Source organism: Bos javanicus, chromosome 22 (genome assembly GCF_032452875.1).
Source record: "Bos javanicus breed banteng chromosome 22, ARS-OSU_banteng_1.0, whole genome shotgun sequence".
NCBI classification, from domain to species: Eukaryota; Metazoa; Chordata; class Mammalia; order Artiodactyla; family Bovidae; genus Bos; species Bos javanicus.
Window position 1 is genome coordinate 1,563,642 of NC_083889.1, and position 24,098 is coordinate 1,587,739.

Genomic DNA, 24,098 nt, shown 5'->3' on the forward strand with positions numbered 1-24,098 from the left:
GGTTGTCAGAAGGGACCTGGCTCTGCAATTCAGGGTGCTATCACAGCATAAGACTGTGAGAGTTTAAGAGCCTAGTATATAAATACATGAACAAGAAGGGTTTTTTGGTTTGCTTTGTCAATTCAGTTTTACTTTCAGAAGTTTTCCTTTGCCATTACCAGAGGGGAAAAACTGATCCTGGTCTTCAACCTTTGGTGAATATGCGAGTGTAATGTTTAGCCTTTTATTTATCTCCTTTATTTGAAAGACATTAAGTTTGGTGAGCACTGTAATTTAGTTTCCCAAAGAGTAATCATTCCTTACTATGTACAAAGTCATAAACTTTAAAGAATTCTGGAAGTACATTTTTACAATAACCATGGTTATATCTGAACTTGCAGCAAGGAACGGCATTTTGCCAAAAATATGAAATAATTTGTTATGCTGGAAGTGTAAGAGCATAATAATTAAGTGTTAATAATTGTTTCATTCTTGCTTTAAAATACTTTGGAATCCAGTAAAGAAATAAAATATATCCATTTATTTATTTATTTTAACCATGAAATTTGATTTATTATTTTTTTTTTGTACTTTACAATATAGTTAGTATTGGTTTTGCCATACATCAACATGAATCTGCCACAGGTGTAAATGTGTTCCCCATCCTGAACCCCCCTCCCTCCTCCCTCCCCATACCATCCCTCTGGGTCATCCCAGTGCACCAGCCCCGGGCATCCTGTATCATGTATTGAACCTGGACTGGCGATTCGTTCCACATATGATATTATACATGTTTTGATGCCATTCTCCCAAATCATCCCACCCTCACCCTCTCCCACAGAGTCCAAAAGACTGTTCTATACATCTGTGTCTCTTTTGCTGTCTCACATACAAGGTTATCATTACCATCTTTCTAAATTCCATATATATGCATTAGTATACTGTATTGGTGTTTTTCTTTCTGACTTCACTCTGTATAATAGGCTTCAGTTTCATCCACCTCATTAGAAATGATTCAAATGTATTCTTTTTGATGTCAGACTAATACTCCATTGTGTATATGTACCACAGCTTTCTTATCCATTCATCTGCTGATGGACATCTAGGTTGCTTCCATGTCCTGGCTATTATAAACAGTGCTGCAATGAACATTGGGGTACACGTGTCTCTTTCAATTCTGTTTTCCTTGGTGTGTATACCCAGCAGTGGGATTGCTGGGTTGTATGGCAGTTCTATTTCCAGTTTTTTAAGGAATCTCCACACTGTTCTCCATAGTGGCTGTACTAGTTTGCATTCCCACCAACAGTGTAAGAGGGTTCCCTTTTCTCCACACCCTCTCCACCATTTATTGCTTGTAGACTTTTGGACAGCAACCATTCTGACTGGCGTGAAATGGCACCTCATTGTGGTTTTGATTTGCATTTCTCTGATAAAGAGTGATGTTGAGCATCTTTTCATGTGCTTGTTAGCCATCTGTATGTCTTCTTTGGAGAAATATCTGTTTAGGTCTTTGGCCCATTTTTTGATTGGGTCATTTATTTTGATGGAATTGAGCTGCAGAAGTTGCTTGCATACTTTTGAGATTAATTCTTCGTCAGTTGCTTCATTTGCTATTATTTTCTCCCATTCTGAAGAGTGTCTTTTCACCTTACTTATAGTTTCTTTTGTTGTGCAGAAGCTTTTCATTTTAATTAAGTCCCATTTGTTTATTTTTGCTTTTATTTCCAATATTCTGGGAGCGTGGGTCATAGAGGATCCTGCTGTGATTTATGTCGGAGAGTGTTTTGCCTATGTTCTCCTCTAGGAGTTTTATAGTTTCTAGTCTCACATTTAGATTAATCCATTTTGAGTTTATTTTTGTGTATGGCATTAGAAAGTGTTCTAGTTTCATTCTTTTACAAGTGGTTGACCAGTTTTCCCAGCACCACTTGTTAAAGAGATTGTCTTTTCTCCACTGTATATTCTTGCCTCCTTTGTCAAAGATAAGGTGTCCATAGGTGCGTGGGTTTATCGCTGGGCTTTCTATTTTGTTCCATTGATCTATATTTCTGTCTTTGTGTCAGTACCATACTGTCTTGATAATTGTGGCTTCGTAGTAGAGCCTGAAGTCAGGCAAGTTGATTCCTCCAGGTCCATTCTTCTTTCTCAAGATTGCTTTGGTTATTTGAGGTTTTTGTATTTCCGTACAAATTGTGAAATTATTTGTTCTAGCTCTGTGAAAAATACCATTGGTAGCTTGATAGGGATTGCATTGAATCTATAGATTGCTTTGGGTAGTATACTCATTTTCACTATATTGATTCTTCTGATCCATGAACACAGTATATTTCTCCATCTATTAGTGTCCTCTTTGATTTCTTTCACCAGTGTTTTATAGTTTTATATATATATATAGGTCTTTTGTTTCTTTAGGTAGATATATTCCTAAGTATTTTATTCTTTTCATCGCAATGGTGAATGGAATTGTTTCCTTAATTTCTCTATTTTCTCATTGTTGGTGTATAGGAATGCAAGGGATTTCTGTGTGTTGATTTTATATCCTGCAAATTTACTATATTCATTGATTAGCTCTAGTAATTTTCTGGTGGAGTCTTTAGGGTTTTCTATGTAGAGGATCATGTCATCTGCAAACAGTGAGAGTTTTACTTCTTCTTTTCTAATATGGATTCCTTTTATTTCTTTTTCTGCTCTGATTGCTGTGGCCAAAACTTCCAAAACTATGTTGAATAGTAGTGGTGAGACTGGGCACCCTTGTCTTGTTCCTGACTTTAGGGGAGATGCTTTCAATTTTTCACCATTGAGGATAATGTTTGCTAAGGGTTTGTCATATATACTTTTATTATGTTGAGGTATGTTCCTTCTATTCCTGCTTTCTGGAGAGTCTTTATCATAAAGGGATGTTGAATTTTGTCAAAGGCTTTCTCTGCATCTATTGAGATAATCATATGGCTTTTATTTTTCCATTTGTTAATGTGGTGTATTACATTGACTGATTTGCAGATATTGAAGATTCCTTGCATCCATGGGATAAAACCCACTTGGTCATGATGTATGATCTTTTTAATGTGTTGTTGGATTCTGATTGCTAGAATTTTGTTAAGGATTTTTGCATCTATGTTCATCAGTGATATTGGCCTGTAGTTTTTTCTTTTTTTTGTGGCATCTTTGTCAGGTTTTGGTATTAGGGTGATGGTGGCCTCATAGAATGAGTTTGGAAGTTTACCTTCCTCTGCAATTTTCTGGAAGAGTTTGAGTAGAATAGGTGTTAGCTTGTCTCTAAATTTTTGGTGGAATTCAGCTATGAAGCCGTCTGGACCTGGGCTTTTGTTTGCTGGAAGATTTCTGATTACAGTTTCAATTTCGGTGCTTGTGATGGGTCTATTAAGATTTTCTGTCTCTTCCTGGTTCAGTTTTGGAAAGTTGTACTTTTCTAAGAATTTGTCCATTTCTTCCAAGTTGTCCTGTCTTGATCATTTTTATATATTAATAATAAAAAACCTTTAAAGGTTTCATTATTTTTTATTTTTATTATTAATATATAAAAATGATCAAGACAGGCATATAGAAATTAAATTTCAAAGGATATTTCTCTTAATTTGGTAGTGAATTGTTAAGATAACCAAAAAGCTATTTGAAGTTATTTCCATAACACTACAGTTAAAAATGCTTCCCCACATATTTATATCAGTATTTAAATGGAAATGTGTTTTTGAATATAATACCTTTACTCAATAGAGATATGGCAGAGTATATTTTGATTTATTAACCAATTTTCTTGCCCCTTCACCTACTTTCATTCAATCAGGTAGACAGTTTTGTGGGGTTGCATAAGGGAAAGGTTGTAGGCAGAAAATGGAGGAAAAAGTAATCAACTTTAGACTCTTAAGTCTCAAAAGGGTGGCCCTCAGGGTAACTGGAAAGAATACCAGATTTAGTTTAAAAGTGAACCAACCAAAAAATCCATAAAAAACAATTCAAACATGATAGATAAGAGCCAGGCTACTCTCCAGGATGGGCAGAAGTCAAAGGAGGAACAGTGAGAAGCTGGAGGTTGGCAGGTTCCAAATAAGGGAGCCCCTCATAAAGCCCCCAGGCTAACTGTCCCCGTTGTCAGTTTGTTTACTCTCACTTCCAAATCCACCTTCTCCGCCCTATTTGTGATACTGAAACAAATGTCCCTTGTCAGCTGGCTGGATGTTCAGATCTATCAGCAGAGGGCGCTAGTAGAGGATTCAGCCTGTCTTTCTGGTTCCAGTGATGCTCCTCCCTTACCTTAGTTCGGCAGCATTGAATGGTCAGCAGGGAAGGGAACTTCAAGTGGTGCTAACCCTCAACCAAATTCAGTGGCACCAACCCTGCAACCAGCTTTCTGAAGAGTTCCATGGAGCAGAACCTACCTCTGGCACCTCACCTGGTTCCACGGAGGGCAGTTCCTAGCATGTTATCCTTACATGCTGCTTTCCAGCAGGTCCAAAGCACAGAACCTCAGAACATTTCTCTGGTTTTTCCAGGAGGTCTGAACCTCAGCCCAGGATAGGGTGTCCTCTTTCATTTTGTTCCTTTCTTGGGTGCTCTTCCTTAGCCCTATAAATAGTGACTTCCCTATCTGCTCTTATTGTCTTTAAATTTCTCTTCCCCTCCTCAGTAGACGCTGCTGCTAAGTCACGTCAGTTGTGTCTGATTCCCCGCAACCACATGGACTGTAGCCCACCAGGCTCCTCCGTCCATGGGATTTCCCAGGCAAGAGTACTGGAGTGGGTTGCCGTTGCCTTCTCCACCTCAATAGATGATACCCTGTTATTATGAGTAATTCTTATATAAGTATTTAAGTGAAACTGTCCCTGTTGAAATCATTGTGGTTTCTGTTCTCTTTTCTGTTCCCTCTTCTATGAAAAGAGTCTTTTCATAGACCCTTAATGAAACAGATTTGGTTCCAGGATTGTCCAGGAGGAGCCACACAGATGGTATTTGAAAACTGGTTTGATTGTACCCTTGGAACTAAGCCCACTGATGGGTTATTTGCCAAGAGGACACAAGATGCTAGTGATCCATGGCATGCAGTGCTGCTGCAGTTCATCACAGTCATCTGGGTGAAGAGCCAACTGAAGGGAGCACCCTGGAAGCCTGAGAGACTGCTACATTTGATGATCAGGCAGTATGAAGACCACAAGGATGGGGAGGGAGGTGGGTCCTTCAGATGTACTGGAGCACTTACAGAGACAATGACAGGCTTGGGTCCTTTAACTGTCAGCTCAAATCATAGTCTAAGAGCCAGAAAGATTCCATGACAGCCCTAATAGAATGTACTTCTTGCTACCACAGCACTGGTATAGCTAATAATCAAACAGGAATCTAATTGAGTAGATTGCTGAGTTACAGTGTCAGCTGAATGCTCATTTCACCAAATTTCTCATGCAAAAGGTAAAAAAAAAAAAGAAAAATTAGAATACTAAAACTCCAAGTAGGGACATGTTGTTGGACCCAGATAAAACTGACTATCTTGAAACTCAACTCACTCTGAGCTATCATTGCCAGTGGAAGTAGCTTTAAACCCTGCATCTGAGAAGACAAGCCTTCTTTTGCTTCAAAACTCTATACTAACCTCACCCAGGACAAATGAGGGCTAATATTTTTAAAAGAGATACTCATTCCTCTTAAGACCCACAATAGTGAGCTTTAAGTCAAGAACAAGGGTCATATCTCATATGACCCATCTCATATCATATTTCCTCTTTGGTAATGATGTGTACCAGTCCCCCTGGATATGGTATGATCCAGGGAAATATGATCCAGGGAAACTGGTACACATCATTACCAAAGAGGTAATAGTTTATACATTAAAAAAAAAAACTGCAAGATTTTGTTATTCCATATTAGTAGCAACCCAGAGAACATGCACAGGAGTGGATTCTAAGAGTGTCTCAAAGAGTTCTTTGGCAATATTAGCACCAAACTTGTACTTAAGATGAAAAGGAAATAAAAAGCTGGCACACTGACCTGAGTGATGTAGATGACTTTGTGCAGCTGGATTAGGATCTGCTGAATAGGATCACTGATCTGACGTACCTTCCTCTGTGACACAGCAATTCCTGCAGATGCTGTGGATAAAAAAATCTGCAGTTAGTGAAGACCCTGGTTTTCCCCTTCAAACACCATATTAATGGAAAAATGGGGTAAAATTCAGGGGGAAAAAAACAATTAAAGCAAAAACCCTCATCCTGCCAATGAAACATTATGTAGAGAGTTTGTAACACTTCAATATGTTATGATATTGGATGCATAATTCCTTCCTTCTACTTCTCAGACCCCTGAGTAACATGATGATGTTACTGATAACATCTGGAAGACTATTTATCACTTGGAAAATTTGCTTGCAATTACACCAGGCTGCCACTAGCAGTCAGTGGTGTCTTGTATACTGTGTCCACTGAAAAGGTAGGCATCAGATATGTGCAGTTAAGAGACTATCACACTTTAAAATTTGTAATTCATTATAGCAAATAAAACTAATTTTATTAAAACTACCAAAATGCAAATACTGAATAGGTAATCTTACAGAGCAAACAAAAAAACTAATAAATTATAATTTGTAATATAATCAAGGGTTTGAAAATTGTTATGAATTATAATTTTCACCTCCCTTCAGGTATCAATAAGAGACATTTATAATGTATTCTGAATTCTCATCATAGAGCCACATCACTTTCACAGTCCTAGGCTAGCTTGGTGCCAAACTGCATATAAGCCACTTTCCCAGATTCACATGTCATAGGCACAAGTCCCACTCTTAACTTCAAGGAATGTAAAGCTATTTAAAAGAAAGGCCTCAACCTCCATGTTAGTCACAGGTCCCCTCTGCCTCCTCTCAACCTCAGATCACAACGGAAGAAAGACCAGATAGGTGGATGTATACTATCCTCTCTCCCATCTTCCTGTTCTTTCCCTGCCTTGCTACAACCTGTAGCATGCTTTCTAAAATAATGCTTTTCTTCCCAAATTCTCTTTTTTAAAGAAAAGTTCCAAAGACCTTCTTTTTTTACCTCAATGAAACCTTGAGTAGATGAAATTAAATGTGAACACAATCATTGCTTTAGCAACAGCTAAGATTTTGAAAAATGATTCTTATATAAGTGCTTTCTTAGAAGGCTTACATATTTTACCCTAAAATTTTATTTTTGAAACATTTATAGAGAAAATTTAATGTGGCTATTAAAAGATTCAATTTGTCTTACAATTAGCATATGAAAGTGTATATTTAGGAAACTACAAAGAAAAGAAAATATTCTTTTTCTTATGGGTGCTTTTACTGTGTTGAGAAATTCACACAAGAAATCATCTAGTTCTAATCCATCTACATATAATACCATTTAAATGTTTGAAATTTAAAGGATCTACCTCCTCTAGGAACTGTGTCTAACTTCTTATAAACATGAGTTACTTGACCTTTCAGATGAGGCTTAATAAATTACCCTTTAGTGTAAAAATGTGAAGATAAACCAGAAAGAATTAAGGTAGTTCTGAAATAGAAAACAGAGAACTGGGCATATCTGCTTCAGCCTGCAGAGATGGCCAAGTATACATACATTATATTTTCTACAGTAATGTTTCTTTGCAGAAATAATTATTCTTTTAAAATAAATTTTTTTATTTTTATAGTTTTATTTTTTAATTAATTTATTTTTTATTGAAGGATAATTGCTTTACAGAATTTTGCTGTTTTCTGTCAAACCTCAACATGAATCAGCCATAGGTATACATATATCCCCTCCCTTTTGAACCTCCCTCCTATCTCCCTCCCCACACCACCTCTGTAATTACTTGTTTGTCTAGACTGATATCTAAAACTTATGTAGTTTAGTTGATGTTTTATATCTGTGGCCATATATATAAAACAGAAATAGTTAGCTAGAATGCCTGCCTTCTGTACTACTCAATATGCAGTGCAACAATTTTTCTTTAAGACCCTTGGCCACTACTCTCTCAATCCCAGTAATTCCTTGAGTTTTGAAAATAGCTTTGATTTCTTACTCTCTAAAAAGTACATTTTAAAATGTATATTTACAGATGCCTATTATAAAATAGGCAGACAAATGTGCAATAACCTAAGTAATCACAGAAGAGACTCTAGAACCCCTGGGACCACCGTCCATCAGCCTTCTCCCCAGAGGCAACCTCTGATACCAGCTTGGTGCATTGCCTTTCAGTTACTTTTCTATTTACATATTTCAGTGTGCACCTTCAGAGCAATATTTTTCAAACTATGGTTGAGTCCTGAATCAGTTTAATGAGCCAGGACCAGCTTTTGAAAAGTGGAAAGGAATGGCACGGAATAAAACAGGATACAAAAATTTCAGAGTACTGCATGTAGTAAGGGTTCACTCAGTCTAGATATGAAATGTGTGCCTTCCTGAGGATCATTCCCAAAAAAAAAAACACTTTGAAAGCTACTATTGTAGAAAATCTATAGTGCTACCTCATGCTTTCTTTCCCTCTTTTTAAATAAATGGTGACACATTGTAAGTCTGGTTACAATTTTTATTCTGTCTGTCTTGGAGATTATTTCTTATCAAATATAGTTATATAATTTCTTATCAGTTATAGCTCATTTTTAATGACCACCATTGAACAGTACTACATGTTCTGCATGCATGTTCTGTATGCATGCATACACTTCTGTCTTGATAGGGACTTAGTTTTCTTTCAACTTATTATGATGGTAAATGATGCTGCAGTGAATATATGTGTTCATACAGTGAATATGTGTGTGTGTGCCTCACTGTGCATAGTGCAAGAGGTCTTTTAGTGTAAATGAGAAATTAAGTAGCTGGGCCCTTTGATACATATATTTGCAATTTTAACAAATACATGTTAAAGGAGCTGAATCAATTTGCACTCTAACCAGAAGAGAATCCACTTTTCTATCCCTTGATCAACACTATAGTCAAACTTTTCAATTTTACCACTGTGATTTTGTTTTGTGTTGTGTTTATCTCAATGATGATGAGGTGCTGCACTTCTTTGGTGAATTTTCTGTTTCCCAAGTTTCTTTTTTCTTATTGATTTGTATATGCCCTTTACATTGTCTGAATACTAATCCTTTTACTGTATTTTATATGTTATAAGTATTTTCCCCTAATCTGTTACTTCTGTTCAGTTTAAAGGGCAATTCCAAACCCCATCACCTAGACTAAAGACAGTCTCTCAAGGTTATCTGCTGCTGTTATGCCATGACAAGTCAGGATTGCATGACCAGTTCAGCACTCTGGGTGCTCTGGCAGGATTACTGAGATGTGAGTGATCACGTGGGTTAGGACTGGGGAGAAGAAAGAAATTTAAGGTTCATAATGATGGGAGTCTGACTATAACACTTGCAAACCCTCTTGATTTCCTGAACAACTTCAGCTAATCCTAGGTAGGATAATTTTTATTCCTCCTTTTCTACCTTATCAAATCATCACTGTTTTTTATATTCCCCATCCCAAAATATGTAGCCATTAGTAATTTTAGGAATACAAAAATAATAAAAATCCAAATATATATCTTTAAAATTTTTATTCATTAGACATTAATAACTACCAACTTCATGGCAAATGTTAGCCATATAAAGCATTGTCCCTGTCTTTCAGATTAGCACACTGAAAATACTATACTTAACTATTCACCAAAAATATAACACATATTTATATTGACAATTTTATTAAAAGAAATTTCCCTTAAAAAGAGATCATAGGTGGAATTCCCTGGTGGTTCAGTGGTTAGGAATCTATGTTCTGTCAAGGGCCTGGGTTTGTTCCCTGGTTGGGGAACTAAGATCCTGCATGCTACAGAATGTGGCCAGGAAAAAAAAAAAAAAAAAAGATACCATATAAACTGATCTTATTTCAATGTCAGTCATGCATAGTATGTTCATGAGTCATACCTATATACTTCCTGCTGCAAAAGATAGAAAGTATTTGGTCTCATTAAAATTTAAATAAAATCAAAGTTTAAATTGGAACACTCTGTATTCCTTTTATGGTTTTATTAAAATAGGGAGCTGAATTAGTGTTTTAAAACTTAGGAGGAAACCACAAAATTCATTATAAGTGGCAATTTACTTAAAATGCCAAACAATCATATTTGCTAGCTCACTGTGTGGTGGACATGACACTGAACAGCTAAGTCTCCCCTCTGAGGTGGTGGTAGGAGGACCTGGAGAGGTGCTGGCAAGGGTTTCACACATGGCGTCTCATGTGGTCCTCGTAACTGTTCTGAACGGTGTCCTCATTTTACAGATAACTGAAATTAAGAAGAGTGTCCAACCAAGCCTGAAGAACTGGGACCTGCAATTAGATGGGCCCTAACTCTACACTTACTCAACTCTCCTAACTTGTTACCAGGAGACCATGAAACCACGGACCACGTAACCTAACACGTATGCTCCTTCCCACACCTGAAATACTACTTCTTTTCTTAAAAGGAGCTGCTACTTCTTACACGTTCTCATTGTACCTTTTAACATTTAATGGATCAAATATTTTTGAAAAGCAAGTACATGTAATAAATTGGAAACATTATGCCTTCATACCCTGTGCAGTACACTATATCTGGTTTATTATATCATGACACATTACAATAGTGAAGTTAGGGGCCCGCTCCTGGTCCAGTCTACTGAAGTTACAATTCACAGCACAAGCTCTGAACCTCTTAGTTACTACAAAATGATCAAGAGATGGACTACACATATTCCCCAATTGACCAAGACATAGTATACTATTTTTCTGAATTCTCTCTGCTAAGAATCAGGGATTTTTGAACAACAGGGGAAGGGAAAGTTTACAGCAGGAGCTCCCTGAAAAAGTTAAAAAAAAAATATATATATATATATATATATATATTAGGGCAGAGCCAAGATTACTGAGAGGGAAGACATGGAGTTTCTGTTGCCCTACAACTAGGATACTCACAAGATGCTGGTGGGGGGCCTCTGAAAACCAGACAGATGGGAGGAACCCACTAAGCAATCAGGTAGTATGTGAACGGGAGCAAAGAGGGAGGAAAAGTGGAGGCCAGACAGGACTGGTGTGGCTGAGGAGTGACTGGGAGCACCCAGAGGCATGCTTGCCTCCAGGATGTTAACAGGGAGTAGAAAGGACCTTCAGAGGTTGTAGGATGAGGAGGGGGAAATGTGCTTGGCATTCTCTCCTGCCCACTTGGCCCCAGGGAGCTTGCACAGGCTTCAAGCCTGGTCCTATGCCCTTCAGAGACCTCTCTGCCCACGTGAGTACTGGGGGTGTGAGAGGGAGTGGGAAGAAGGATGCAAGCCAAACTGGGGAGCCCTCAGGGGTCAGGAGAAGTGCCTGCTGCTCCCTTGCCCACTGAGCCCATGGGAGTCTCCTAAGGCCCTGGGCCTGGCTCTCCAGCCTCTGGGGTCCTCTCTGCCCTTTAAGGTGCCTTTCACCCTACAGGACCTACTCTGCCTATGTAGGTCCTATGGGTGTGAGAGGAGGGGAGTATGAGGAAGAGCCAAGCCCTGGGGGGAGTGTCACTTGGGATTCAGAGGATCGGGGAACCTGCCTGGTATTCTACCCACTTGGCCCCAGGGAGCCTCCTGGGGCCCCAGGTGTGATCCTGCACACCCTAAGGCAGGAGAGACTGCAGAGGCCCCCTCAGCTAGGCTGAACCCAAGCCCCAACCCCCAACCAGGGCCTTTTCCAGCAGTGTGGGTCCTGAATCAGGACCCTCCCCCTGCCTAAAGCTAGCCTCCACATAAACCCAGCCCCTGCCTAAGCCCTGCCCCTCACAGCTGAGGTTTTTCTGTCTTTTTGTTGCTTTTGTCGTTGTTTTGTTTTGTTTTGTTTGGGTTTTTTTTGTTCTTTGCCATTATCGAGTTCTGTTTTACCCTTCAGTGGTTCTTTTGTATATATTCTTCTTATTTTTTAATAAAATAACTGTTAATTTTCTGAATTCTTTTTTTTGTTGTTGTTATTGTTATGCTCCCTTTTTGGAGAAGGCAATGGCACCCCACTCCAGTACCCTTGCCTGGAAAATCCTGTGGACGGAGGAGCCTGGTAGGCTGCAGTCCATGGGGTCGCTAAGAGTCGGACACGACTGAGCGACTTCCCTTTCACTTTTCACTTTCATGCATTGGAGAAGGAAATGGAAACCCACTCCAGTGTTCTTGCCTGGAGAATCCCAGGAACGGGGGAGCCTGGTGGACTGCCGTCTATGGGGTCGCACAGAGTCGGACACGACTGAAGCAACTTAGCAGCAGCAGCATGCTTCCTTTTATTTTTTATGATCATTTATGATTTTTTTCTTCTTTGCTACTGGAGCTTAGTTTTACCCTCCAGTACTTGTTTTATATAGATTATTATTTTTCCGAATATATCTGTTAGTTTTCTAAATTTAATTTGTAATTATTTGCACTGCCCTGCTCCTTTTTTTGGCATGCCCTGTGGCTTGCAAGATCCCACTTCATGGGCCAGAGATCAGGCCTGAGCTCCTGAGGTGGGAGAACTGAGTCAGAACCACTGGACTAACAGAGAACATCATGCCCCAGGGAATATTAATTGGGGTGATACTTAAGAATAAATTTACCTAAGGAAGCAAAAGACTTCAGAAGACTGAGAAAGCTTCAGTGTTCTCAGAAAACTATAAAACTCTGATGAAAGAAATCAAAGAGGACACAAACGGAGAGATATATCATATTCTTGGATTAAAAGAACCAATATAGTAAAGATGAATATACTACCCAAAGCAATCTACAAATTCACTGCAATTTCTATCAAATTGCCATGGCAATTCCACAAAATTGGAACAAAAAAATCTTACAGTTTGTATGGAAACACATAAGACCCCAAACAGCCAAAGTAATCTTGAGAAAGAAAAATGGAGCAGGAGGAATCAGGCTTTCTGACTTCACACTTTACTAAAAAGCTACAGTAATCAAAATAGTATGGTACTGGCACAAAAACAGAAATATAAACCAATGGTACAGGATAGAAAGCCCAGATATAAACCCATGGACCTAAAATCACCTAGTCTACAACAAAGGAGGTAAGAATATACAATGGAGAAAAGACAGCCTCTTCAATAAGTGGTGCTGGGAAATCTAGACAGGTACATGTAAAAGAATGAAATTAGAATACTACCTAATGTCATACATAAAATAAACTCAAAATGAATTAAAGACCTAAATGTAAGACTATAAAACTCTTGGAGGAAAACAAAGGAAAAACACTCTTTGACATAAATCACAGCAAGATCTTTTTTGAGCCACCTCCTGAAATAATGAAATTAAAAACAAAATAAACAACTGGGATCCAATTACACTTAAAAACTTTTGCACAACAAAGGAAACCATAAGCAAGACAAAAAGACAAACCTCAGAATGGGACAAAATATTTACAAACAAAGCCGTGGACAAAGGGTTAATCTCCAAAATATACAATCAGCTCATAGAGTTAAATATTTTAAAAAATAAAATAAAAAGATAGGCAGAAGATCTAAATAGACATTTCTCCAAAGAAGAAATATAGATGGCCAATAAACACATGAAATGATGCTCAACATCACTAATTATCAGCGAAATACAAATCAAAACTACAATGAGGTACCAGGTCATACCAGCCAAAATGGCCATCATCAAAAAATCCACAAACATCAAATGCTGGAGAGGGTGTGGAGAAAAGGGAACTCTCTTACACTGTTGGTTGGAATGTAAATTGGTACAGCCACTGTGGAGAACAGTACGGTGATACCTTAAAAAACTAAACACAGAACTACCATATGATCCAGCAATCCTGAAACAGGCCATATACCCTAAGAAAACCACAACTCAAAAAGACACATGTACCCCAGTGTTCATCACAGCACTATTTACAATAGCCTGGACATGGAAGCAACCTAGATGTCCACTGACAGATGAATGAATAAAGATGTAGTACATATACACAATGGAATATTATTCAGTCATAAAAAGGAATGAAATTGGGTTAGTAGTAGGGATGTGGATGAACCTAGAGCCTGTCATACAGAGTGAAGTAAGTAAAAAAGAGAAAAATATCATATATTAATGCATATATATGGAATCTAGAAAAATGGTGCAGATAAACAGGAACAGAGGCACAGACATGGAGAACAAAGCTGAATGTATGTGCCCTATGTTCGAACTATACTACAAACCTACAGTAGTCAAAACAGTATGGTACTGGCACAAAAACAGACACATAGATCAATGGAAGAGTAGAGAGCCCAGAAATAAACCTACACACATGTGGTCACCTAATCTATGACAAAGGAGGCAAGAATATAAAACGGGGAAAAGAGAGTCTTTCAACAAATAGTTCTGGAAAAACTGGGCAGCTACATTTAAAACAAGATTAGAACATTTCCTCATACCATATACAAAAATAGGGCTTCCCTGGTGGCTTAGCTGGTAAAGAATCCACCTGAAATACAGGGGACCTGGGTTTGATCCCTGGGTTGGGAAGATCCCCTGGATAAGGGAAAGGCTACCCACTGCAGTATTCTGGCCTGGAGAATTCCAGGGACTGTATAGTCCATGGGGTCGCAAAGAGTCAGACACTACTGAGCGACTTTCACTCACTCACGATACAAAACTAAACACAAAATAGAGATTAAAGGCTTAAATGTAAAACTAGAAACCATAAAATTAAAAGAAAACATAAGCAGTACACTCTGATACAGGCCTTAGAAATATTTTTTTGGATATGTCCTCTCAGACACAGCAAACATAGGCAAAAATAAACAAATCAGATTTAATCAAACTTAAAAGCTTTTGCAGAGTGAATCAAACTATAGACAAAATGAAAATTGAATGGGAGAAGATATTTGCAAAAGATATGTCTGATAAGGGGAATATCCAAAATAAATTGAAAACTCATACAATTCAATATAAAAAAGTTAAAAATGGACAGAGCACATTAATAGACATTTCTCCAAAGAAAACATACAGCTGGACAATGGAAACATAAAAAGATGCTCCAACTTGTTAATCGTCAGGGAAATTCAGATCAAAACTATCATGAGAAATCAACTTTTACCTGTCAGAATGGCTACAGCCAAAAGACAACACATAAATGTTGGCAATGATGTGGAGAAAAGGGAGCCCTAGTATACTGGTGGTGAGAGTGTAAATTGGTTCAGCCACTATGGGAAGCAGCATGGAATTTCCACAAAAATTAAAAATACAACTACCATATGACCCAGCAATCCCACTTCTGGTTATATATCTGAAGAAAACAAAAAAACACTAATTCAAAAAGACGTATGTACCCCAATGTTCATAGCAGCATCATTTACAATTGTCAAGGTGTGGAAGCAACCCGAGTGCCCACTGACAGATGAATGGATAAAAAAGATATGGTGTGTATATATGCAATGGAATATTATTCATCCATAAAAAGGAATTAAATTCTGCCATTTTTCAGCAATGTGGATGGACCTAGAGAATATTATGCTTAGTGAAAAATGTCACACTGAGGAAGATAAATACTGTGTGTGTTTTCACTTATATATGGAATCTAAAAAATAAAGCATATGAATGCATAGAGCAAAACAGAAACAGATTCACAGAGAACAAACTATGCTTTAATATACTATATTTGTTCTTTTCTTTCTGACTTATTTCACTCTGTATATCAGACTCTTTGTTTATCCACCTCACTAGAATTGACTCAAATTCATTCATTTTTATGGCTGAGTAATATTGCATTCCAGTCCATTCTGAAGGAGATCAGTCCTGGGTGTTCGTTGGAAGGCCTGGTGCTAAAGCTGAAACTCCAATACTCTGGCCACCTCATGCAAAGAGTTGACTCATTGGAAAAGACCCTGATGCTGAGAGGGATTGTGGGCAAGAGGATGAGATGGCTGGATGGCATCACCAACTCAATGGACTTGAGTTTGAGCAAATTCCGGGAGTTGGTGATGGACAGGGAGGCCTGGCATGCTGCAATTTATGGAGTCGCAAAGAGTTGGACATGACTGAGTGACTGAACTGAACTGAACTGAATATTGCATTGTGTATATGTACCACAACTCCTTTATCCATTCGTCTGTCATGGACATCTAGGTTGCTTCCATGTCCTGGCTATTACAAATAGTGCTGCAGTGAACATTGGGGTACATGTTGTCTTTTTGAAATGTGGTTTCTCCAGGGTATATGCCACTTACTTATATCTAATTGTACCTCTTAACCCCCTTCCCCTTTCACCTTTCCCTCTCCCTACTGGTAAACACTAGTCTGTTCTCTGTGAGTCTGTTTCTGTTGAGAAAGTAAATCAAATGAAAGAAATAGATATTTGGAAAATAGTAATACAGATAGTACTCAGAAATGGCCAAATTTGTACAGTGGTAATGTGTAAGTGAAAAAGGTTAGTAAAATAGAGCTAAAATAGTTAACATGCATACTTTGCATGTTATGCATGTTTATTCATTTATTCATTCCATGTTAATTACTGCTAATACTTTCATCTACTCAGTACAAAAATTCCTAAGTTTTCAATTCTGTTGTCAAATTACTATTATTTAATCTAAGGAATATGTTATAAAATAAATTATTTGCAGAATCTAATTAGTATTAAAAGGCAGAACAAGAGAATTTTTAATAATAGTGTTGAAATGGCTTCATGGTTATTTGTTTTACAGGAGTTCAGAAGTGCGTTAAATACTGCCATATGGCCACAATATGAGCCTAGAAGTTCACATTTTAAGAGTATGCTATCACATTCTAATACAGCCATTCGACACTCTAAAGTAATAGTTTTCACCCTTTGTTCTGCCATAGCAAATGGAAAATGATGCTCACATTCTAGATTTAGTCCTGGGAATATACCCAGGTTCTGACAAAATTCTCTCTTCTCTGACAGTGTTTTCCAGAACATTTAGGCAATACAGGACTAAAGCTGTTGTTCATATACAGTGGAATGAATCCTCATTTGCACAAGAGGCAATCTAAGTGGGGCCTATACCAGTTGTTTGTCATTTGGCAAAGCAACCAATTAGTCCAAGAACACCTGCAACATTTAGAAAAGTATGACTTTATAATATGCAGAAAAACCACTCTGCATTAGACGAATAAAAATATGGTTTTTTCACTGTAATGTGGAATAACTCTTAGGTAATAACTCAAATTTTCTCCATATGCATTACTGTGTTCTATAATATCAGTCAAAACTGTCATTCCTTTATAGGTAAACTTTAGCATTCACCGACAACACTTAAAATGCTATAGTATATTCTGTTTTAAATTTAAATGCATGAATTGGTAAATGTTTAAAAAGTAGATAGTATAACAAACTGTAGGTCTAAGAAATGTAATATATTACATGTTATCCATGCTAAAGAGTTTGTTTAAATATCCAGAGATCTGATTAATTTTGCAGACATAAAGTCAAGTCTTGAACTAACTAACTCAAAATACCCTTTAGGAAAAGTAATTCTTTTTATGAATCACAACTGAACTTCAAATTGCTTACATATGTATATGTTTTGCTCTCACTGTTTTAAAAATTAATAACAATCATTTTAGCTTCATGGCTATATTATGAACTTACCTTGTACCAAAATAGCTGGAGTGGGGCATGGTCAACATAACATCTTAATAATGTTTTGGACACCTTAACGAAGTTATCTCTTTTCTGCATCTATGCTGATCATGTAAATGCCCCCAAACTGTCAATAAGTCTTCTAAAGCAAATTTAATAAATGTGGAGACACAGACTAATATTACAGTAAATCAATTCACATTTCCTAAAAGTTCATATGTATTAACTCTACAAAAGAACACAAATTAAGGAAGTTAAAGTGAAAATAACTTTAAGCAATAATTCCAAATTAACCAAAGTAGTAAAACAGAACTTTATACTTGAGTCATATACATATGTTAAAAGCACAATCACTAAGTTTTTTTCCTGAATTATCCAGGTTTAGTTAAAAGCTTTACTGTTACTGTTGAACATTTGGTCCACTTTAATAGAAATTAGAAATGTTAAAACACACTCTTTTTTTCTCAAACAATTACTATAATCCATTATACTTTAAGAATTCATAATTTCTACCTTATTAGAGAAACAATTTGATATAACATTGCTTTAATCAAATACAAATAAGTAAAAAGAATTATCTGCATCAGAGTAAAGGAGATAGAAGAAAAGATATGCTTTACTCTCTTATATCGTATAGGTGCACAGCTTATAGAAATACGTATGTAAAACATAGTTACTATTTTTGGTAGTAGGTATGCACTGTTAGCTTCAAAATTTAACTGGCTAACATTCCTACCAAAGCAAAAACACAAACTTTAGAAAAATAGCTCATATATTTCATCAAATAAGTGAACACAGAAAGCACCTTGACACTATTAATTGGCCAAACTATATATAATAATAATGGACAGATGAAACGAGATTCTCCTGTTGTTTGTACTAGAGCTGCCTCCCAAGCATCATTTGGGTATTCAGGCCCAACCACAATTCTGTGTTCACCCATTGTGTGCTTGAGACCAATGTTATCTAATATAAGTACTACCATGGTGTTTGAGACTGTGGAGAATCACAGTGGGAAGGCTGTGGGACTGCCACCCCGTCACTAACTCAGCCTCTACCTCCTTAACGTGGGCACTGAGCAGGAGGGGTGGCACTTTCAGAAGCAGGTCAAGAGGCAGCAAAGCTGAAGAAATAAAAGGGGGAAAGACATGAGACTGTAATACAAATTGCACTGAATTTCAGGGTGGCATGTGTGATGTTACTGCTGACAAAGCTAAATTACCTGGTCTCAGTCTGGATCCTATTCCACCAGTGAAGTCTCTGTAAGCAGAATGAGAAGGTTTATTCAACTTGGATTTGACTAACATTTATTGAAAGCTTATATCCCACTATGGTTTATGAAACCATATGAAAATATAGGTTTGTTTTTCCTAAAGATGTCCTCAAGAGTTTAATAAAGGGAGAAAAGAGACATAATTGAACCCAGAGCAGAGCTGACATTCTATGAGCAATGGAAGAACCTGGTTGCATTACAGTTGTTCATGAGCTCTAAGAATAATTATAAGCCTAAATCTTAGGCTTGAATGATTTTCTTGTCACATTTAAAATCAAAATACTTGAACTACCCTGGTGGCTCAGTGGTAAAGAATCTTCCTGACATGCGAGAGACATAGTTTTGATATCTGATCCAGGAAGATCCCACATGACTTGCAGCAATGAAGCCCTTGTGCCACAACTATTGAGCCTGTGCTCTGGAGCCTGGGAATCACAACTACTGAGCCTGTGTGCCACGACCACTGAAGCCGATGTGCTTTAGAGCCCATGCTCTGCAACGAGAGAAGCCATTGCAGTGAGAAGCCTGTGCACCGCAACTAGAGAGCAGCCCCAGCTCGCCCCAACTAGAGATAAGCCCACACAGCAAGGAAGACTCAGAACAGCCAAAAATAGATTAAAAAATAAATAAAAAATACTTATTTTGTATGAAAAAGAAATATCATTTAAAATTTTATATGTAGTATGTTCCATGCTTTATTCCTGCTGTCTTAAAGAAGAAACTATAACTCTTCCTATGAAATGAGATAATTTTTACGTTTAAGAAGATTATATTTTTCCTTATTTTCTCAGCATTATTACCATCACTTTTTTGCCCTACTCTAAAACTTAGGATTTCCTTATCATTATGCAAGTTCGTCTCAGGACCTTTCACCCAGTGGAAGAGTCATTAGACCCTACTGAGGACAGCCATAAATAACCTTCAATCTTGTTTTATCTACTAGAATCTAGAGAGACAAGTTCTTAACATTTTTTTTTTAAGAAATAAGAAATATCTATCAGATCAGATCAGATCAGTCGCTCAGTCGTGTCTGACTCTTTGCGACCCCATGAATCACAGCACGCCAGGCCTCCCTGTCCATCACCAACCTGACAAATTATAAGAACCATACTTTACTGCAACACGACCAAATTACATCAAACATCCTCTATGTTTAAGGCACATGATAGGTGTTTACTAAGTGGGAATTGATATAGGGACCCAGACACAAATAAACATGACTGATAATTCTATTACCTCAACCCTTTCACTACAGTCACAGAAATTTTGATACGTACATGCAACACATACCCAAGTATCAAGCCTAGCAAATCTGGCACTCATTCACCCACCACTCAACTTAATTACTAGAATAATATCAAAATGTGTGCATCTAACTGTGAATTCCTTCCCTCTCCATTTCCATCTTCCAATCCCCCACCAATCCACTCCTCTCTTGATCCTATTTATTTTTTCTGTCCCATTCCAGCCCATATTTCCAGACCCTTGAAAATTAAATGAAATTCATCAGTTTTACATAGGTAATACATTCTTTTTACACCTGGAATAAGGTCACGTGTTTACATAAGGAAAAGGGATGATCCCTGCCTCATATTTTCAAAGAGGGGCATAATCTTAGCAGTGTCCATATAAGTGTGGGCAGAAGCCTCAGGACTGAGCAGAGGGGTAGAACGTCTGTTCCAGCAAATCATTCCATTGCACACAGGTTACTCCTCAGCAAGGGCAAACGCATAGCCCTCACCATAATCTTCTAGACAAGCCCAGCACTGTCCAACAGAAATATGCAAACTACAAACATAAGTCTAAATATTCTGGCAGCCACAGTTTTAAGAAGTAGAAAGAAAAAAGTGAAATTAATAACATTTTAAACTAAAATAACCAAAATATTATTTCAACATGTACTAAATATAAATATTAATATAATTTTTAAAATTTAAATGAAATTTAAAATTCTCGGGACATACAGGCTACCTGGTCCCAGGGCAGAGCCTAAGAGTGGCAGCAGTGGCCATTGCTAGCACTTACTCAAGAAGCATCAGAAGTTTCCTGGATTCTGATGGGGATGCTCTACCACAGCTAACCTCTGACACACCCCACAAGTCCACACAGCTCTCTGCTAGCCCAGCAGAGTTGTTCCACAAATGTGTAGGGGGTGGTGGCAGAGGCAGGGAGAAATGATCGGCTATGAAAAACAAAGGGGGCTTACATCTGAGTCAGCATCCGACTGGAGCTGCAGATGCCTACATGGTCAGTGCATTAGATCTCTGTCAATGTACAGACCACACTTGTTTTAGCACCCCATGCCACTGAAGCAAATGTCTTGGTGCATGGAAGAGGGGGGTAAAATCCACTTAAAGGGGATAGAGCTAGCTTCTTCCCTGGTAATTTAAAAGCAGACCTCACCTCTAACAGGGCAGTGATGGCCACTGGGCAGAGAGGAAGTCCTGCCTCAGATCTGGTGCCAACTCTAGCCCCTCCATCTCTAGCACCACTGCCTATCAAGGGGATAGCTTCCAGCACATCCCGAGGAAAGGTATAACTGGCATCCACCTCAAATCCAGATCACCCATCAGAGGCAGGTACAAGGCACACATAGTGTGCAGAGGGATGCTCCCACATCAAAACAGCCATTTCAAGACTGCAGTGGACAACTGTTTCACCTAAAGTAATAGAGACAGAGAAAGCTAAATAAAAAGAACTACTGTCAACTGAAAAAGCAAAAGAAAACCCCTGAAAAATAATGAAACAGAAATAAACAATTTACCACAAGAGAACTTAAAACATGATTAATAACAAACTTAATAAAGGAAAAGAACTGATCTCAACAATGAACATTTTAAAATACTAAAAAAAGACCCAATCAGAAACTTGCAGGATACAAGGTCAATACACAGAAATCACTTGCATTCCTGTATACTAACAATGAAAAATCAGAAAGAGAAATTAAGGAATCAACTCCATTCATGATTGCAACAGAAAGAATAAAATATCTAGGAGTAAACCTACCTATGGAGACAAAAGAACGGTATGCAGAAAATCAAAGACACTGGTGAAAGAAATCAAAGACAACATAAACAGATGGAGAGATATTTCATGTTCTTGGGTAGGAAGAATCAATACTGTGAAAATGACTACACTACCAAATACAATCTACGGATTCAATGCAATCCTTATCAAATTACCAATGGCAATTTTCACAGAACTAGAACAAAAAATTTCACAATGCATATGGAAACACAAAAGATCCTGAATACCCAAAGCAGTCTTGAGAAAGAAGAATGGAGCTGGAGGAATCAACCTTCCTGCCTTCAGACTATACTACAAAACTACAGTCATCAAGACAGTATGGTACTGGAACCAAAACAGAAGTATAGACCAATGGAACAAGATAGAAAGCCCAGAGATAAACCTACCCCTCTATGGGTAGCTTATTTTCAACAAAGGAGGCAAGAATATACAATGGGGCAAAGATAGCCTTTCAATAAGTGGTGCTGGGAAAACTGGACATATGCATGTAAAAGAATGAAATTAGAACACTTTCTAAAACCATACAGAAAGATAAACTCAAAATGGATTAAAGACCTAAACGTAAGATCAGAAACTAAAAAACTCTTAGAGAAAAACATTGGCAGAACACTCGATGACAGAAATCAAAGCAAAATCCTCTATGACCCACCTCCTAGAGTAATGGAAATAAAATAAAAAATAAACAAGTGGGACCTAATTAAACCTAAAAGCTTTTGCCCAGCAAAGGAACCTACAAACAAGGTGAAAAGACAACCCTCATAATGGGAGAAAATAATAGCAAAGGAAACAACTGGCAAAGAATCAATCTACAAAATATATAAGCAGTTCATACAACTCAATACCAAAAAAACAAACAACCCAATAAAAAAGTGGGGAAAAGACCTAAACAGACATTTCTCCAAAGAAGACATTCAGATACCTAATAAACACATGAAAAGATGCTCAACATTGCTCATTATTAGAGAAATACAAATCAAAACTACAAAAAGATACCACCTCACACTACTCAGAATTGCCATCATCAAAAAGTCTACAAACAATAAATGCTGGAGAGGATGTGGAGAAAAGGGAATTCTCTTGCATTGCTGGTGGGAATGTAAACCGATACAGCCACAAAACCACTATATGACCCAGCAATCCCACTACTAGGCATATACCCTGAGGAAACCAAAATTGAAAAAGACACAAGTACCCCAATGTTCATTGCAGCACTGTCTACAATAGCTAGAACATTGAAGCAATGTAGATGTCCATTGACAGATGAATGGATAGAGAAGCTGAGATACATATATACAATGGAATATTACTCAGCCATAAAAAGGAAAGCATTTCAGTCAGTTCTAAGGAGGTGGATGAACATAGAGCCTATTATACAGTGAAGTAAGTCAGAAGGAGAAATATAAATATCACATATTACCACATATATAAGGAATATAGAAAGATGGCACTGATGAATTTATTTGCAGGGCAGATCATAAACTCCTTATTGCCAAATTCAGACTTAAATTGAAGAAAGTAGGGAAAACCACTGGACCATTCAGGTATGACCTAAATCAAATCCCTTATGACTATACAGTGGAAGTGAGAAACAGATTTAAGGGACTAGATCTGATAGATTCTGTCCATAGTGCCTGATGAACTATGGATGGAGGTTTGTGACATTGTACAGGAGACAGGAATCAGGACCATTCTCAAGAAAAAGAGATACAAAAAGAAAAATGGCTGCCTGAGGACGCCTTACAAATAGCTGTGAAAAGAAGAGAAGCAAAAAGCAAAGGAGAAAAAGAAAGATATACCCATTTGAATGCAGAGTTCCAGAGACGAGCAAGGAGACATAAGAAAGCCTTCCTCAGTGGTCAATGCAAAGAAATAGAGGAAAACATAGAATGGGAAAGACTAGAGATCTTTTCAAGAAAATTAGAGATACCAAGGGAACATTTCATGCAAAGATGGGCACAATAAAGGACAGAAATGGTATGGACCTAACAGAAGCGGAAGATATTAAGGACAAGTGGCAAGAATACATAGGAGAACTGGACAAAAAAGATTTTCATGGCCCAGATAATCATGATGGTGTGATCACTCACACTCACCTAGAGCCAGACATTCTGGAATGTGAAGTCAAGTGGGCCTTAGGAAGCATCACTACGAGCAAAGCTAGTGGAGGTGATAGAATTCCAGTTGAACTATTTGAAATCCTAAAAGATGATGCTATGAAAGTGCTGCACTAAATATGCCAGCAAATTTGGAAAACTCAGCAGTGGCCACAG

General features: G+C 37.7%; 1 protein-coding gene across 4 annotated transcripts in view; it reads right to left on the bottom strand.

Moving 5' to 3' along the window:
* The window catches only part of NEK10 (NIMA related kinase 10), a 267,365-nt gene that overhangs the window by 43,259 nt on the left and 200,008 nt on the right, over positions 1 to 24,098 (bottom strand). For 3 of the 4 annotated variants that reach the window (XM_061395695.1, XM_061395692.1, XM_061395693.1), the window contains 3 exons: positions 18,751 to 18,788; positions 18,511 to 18,651; positions 5,977 to 6,077 (listed from right to left, as the gene is read on the bottom strand). In XM_061395695.1, the coding sequence (XP_061251679.1) occupies positions 5,977 to 6,077; positions 18,511 to 18,651; positions 18,751 to 18,788 (280 nt within the window). The remainder of the gene's footprint in view (positions 1 to 5,976; positions 6,078 to 18,510; positions 18,652 to 18,750; positions 18,789 to 24,098) is intronic. The other variant, XM_061395694.1, reaches the window with a different exon arrangement.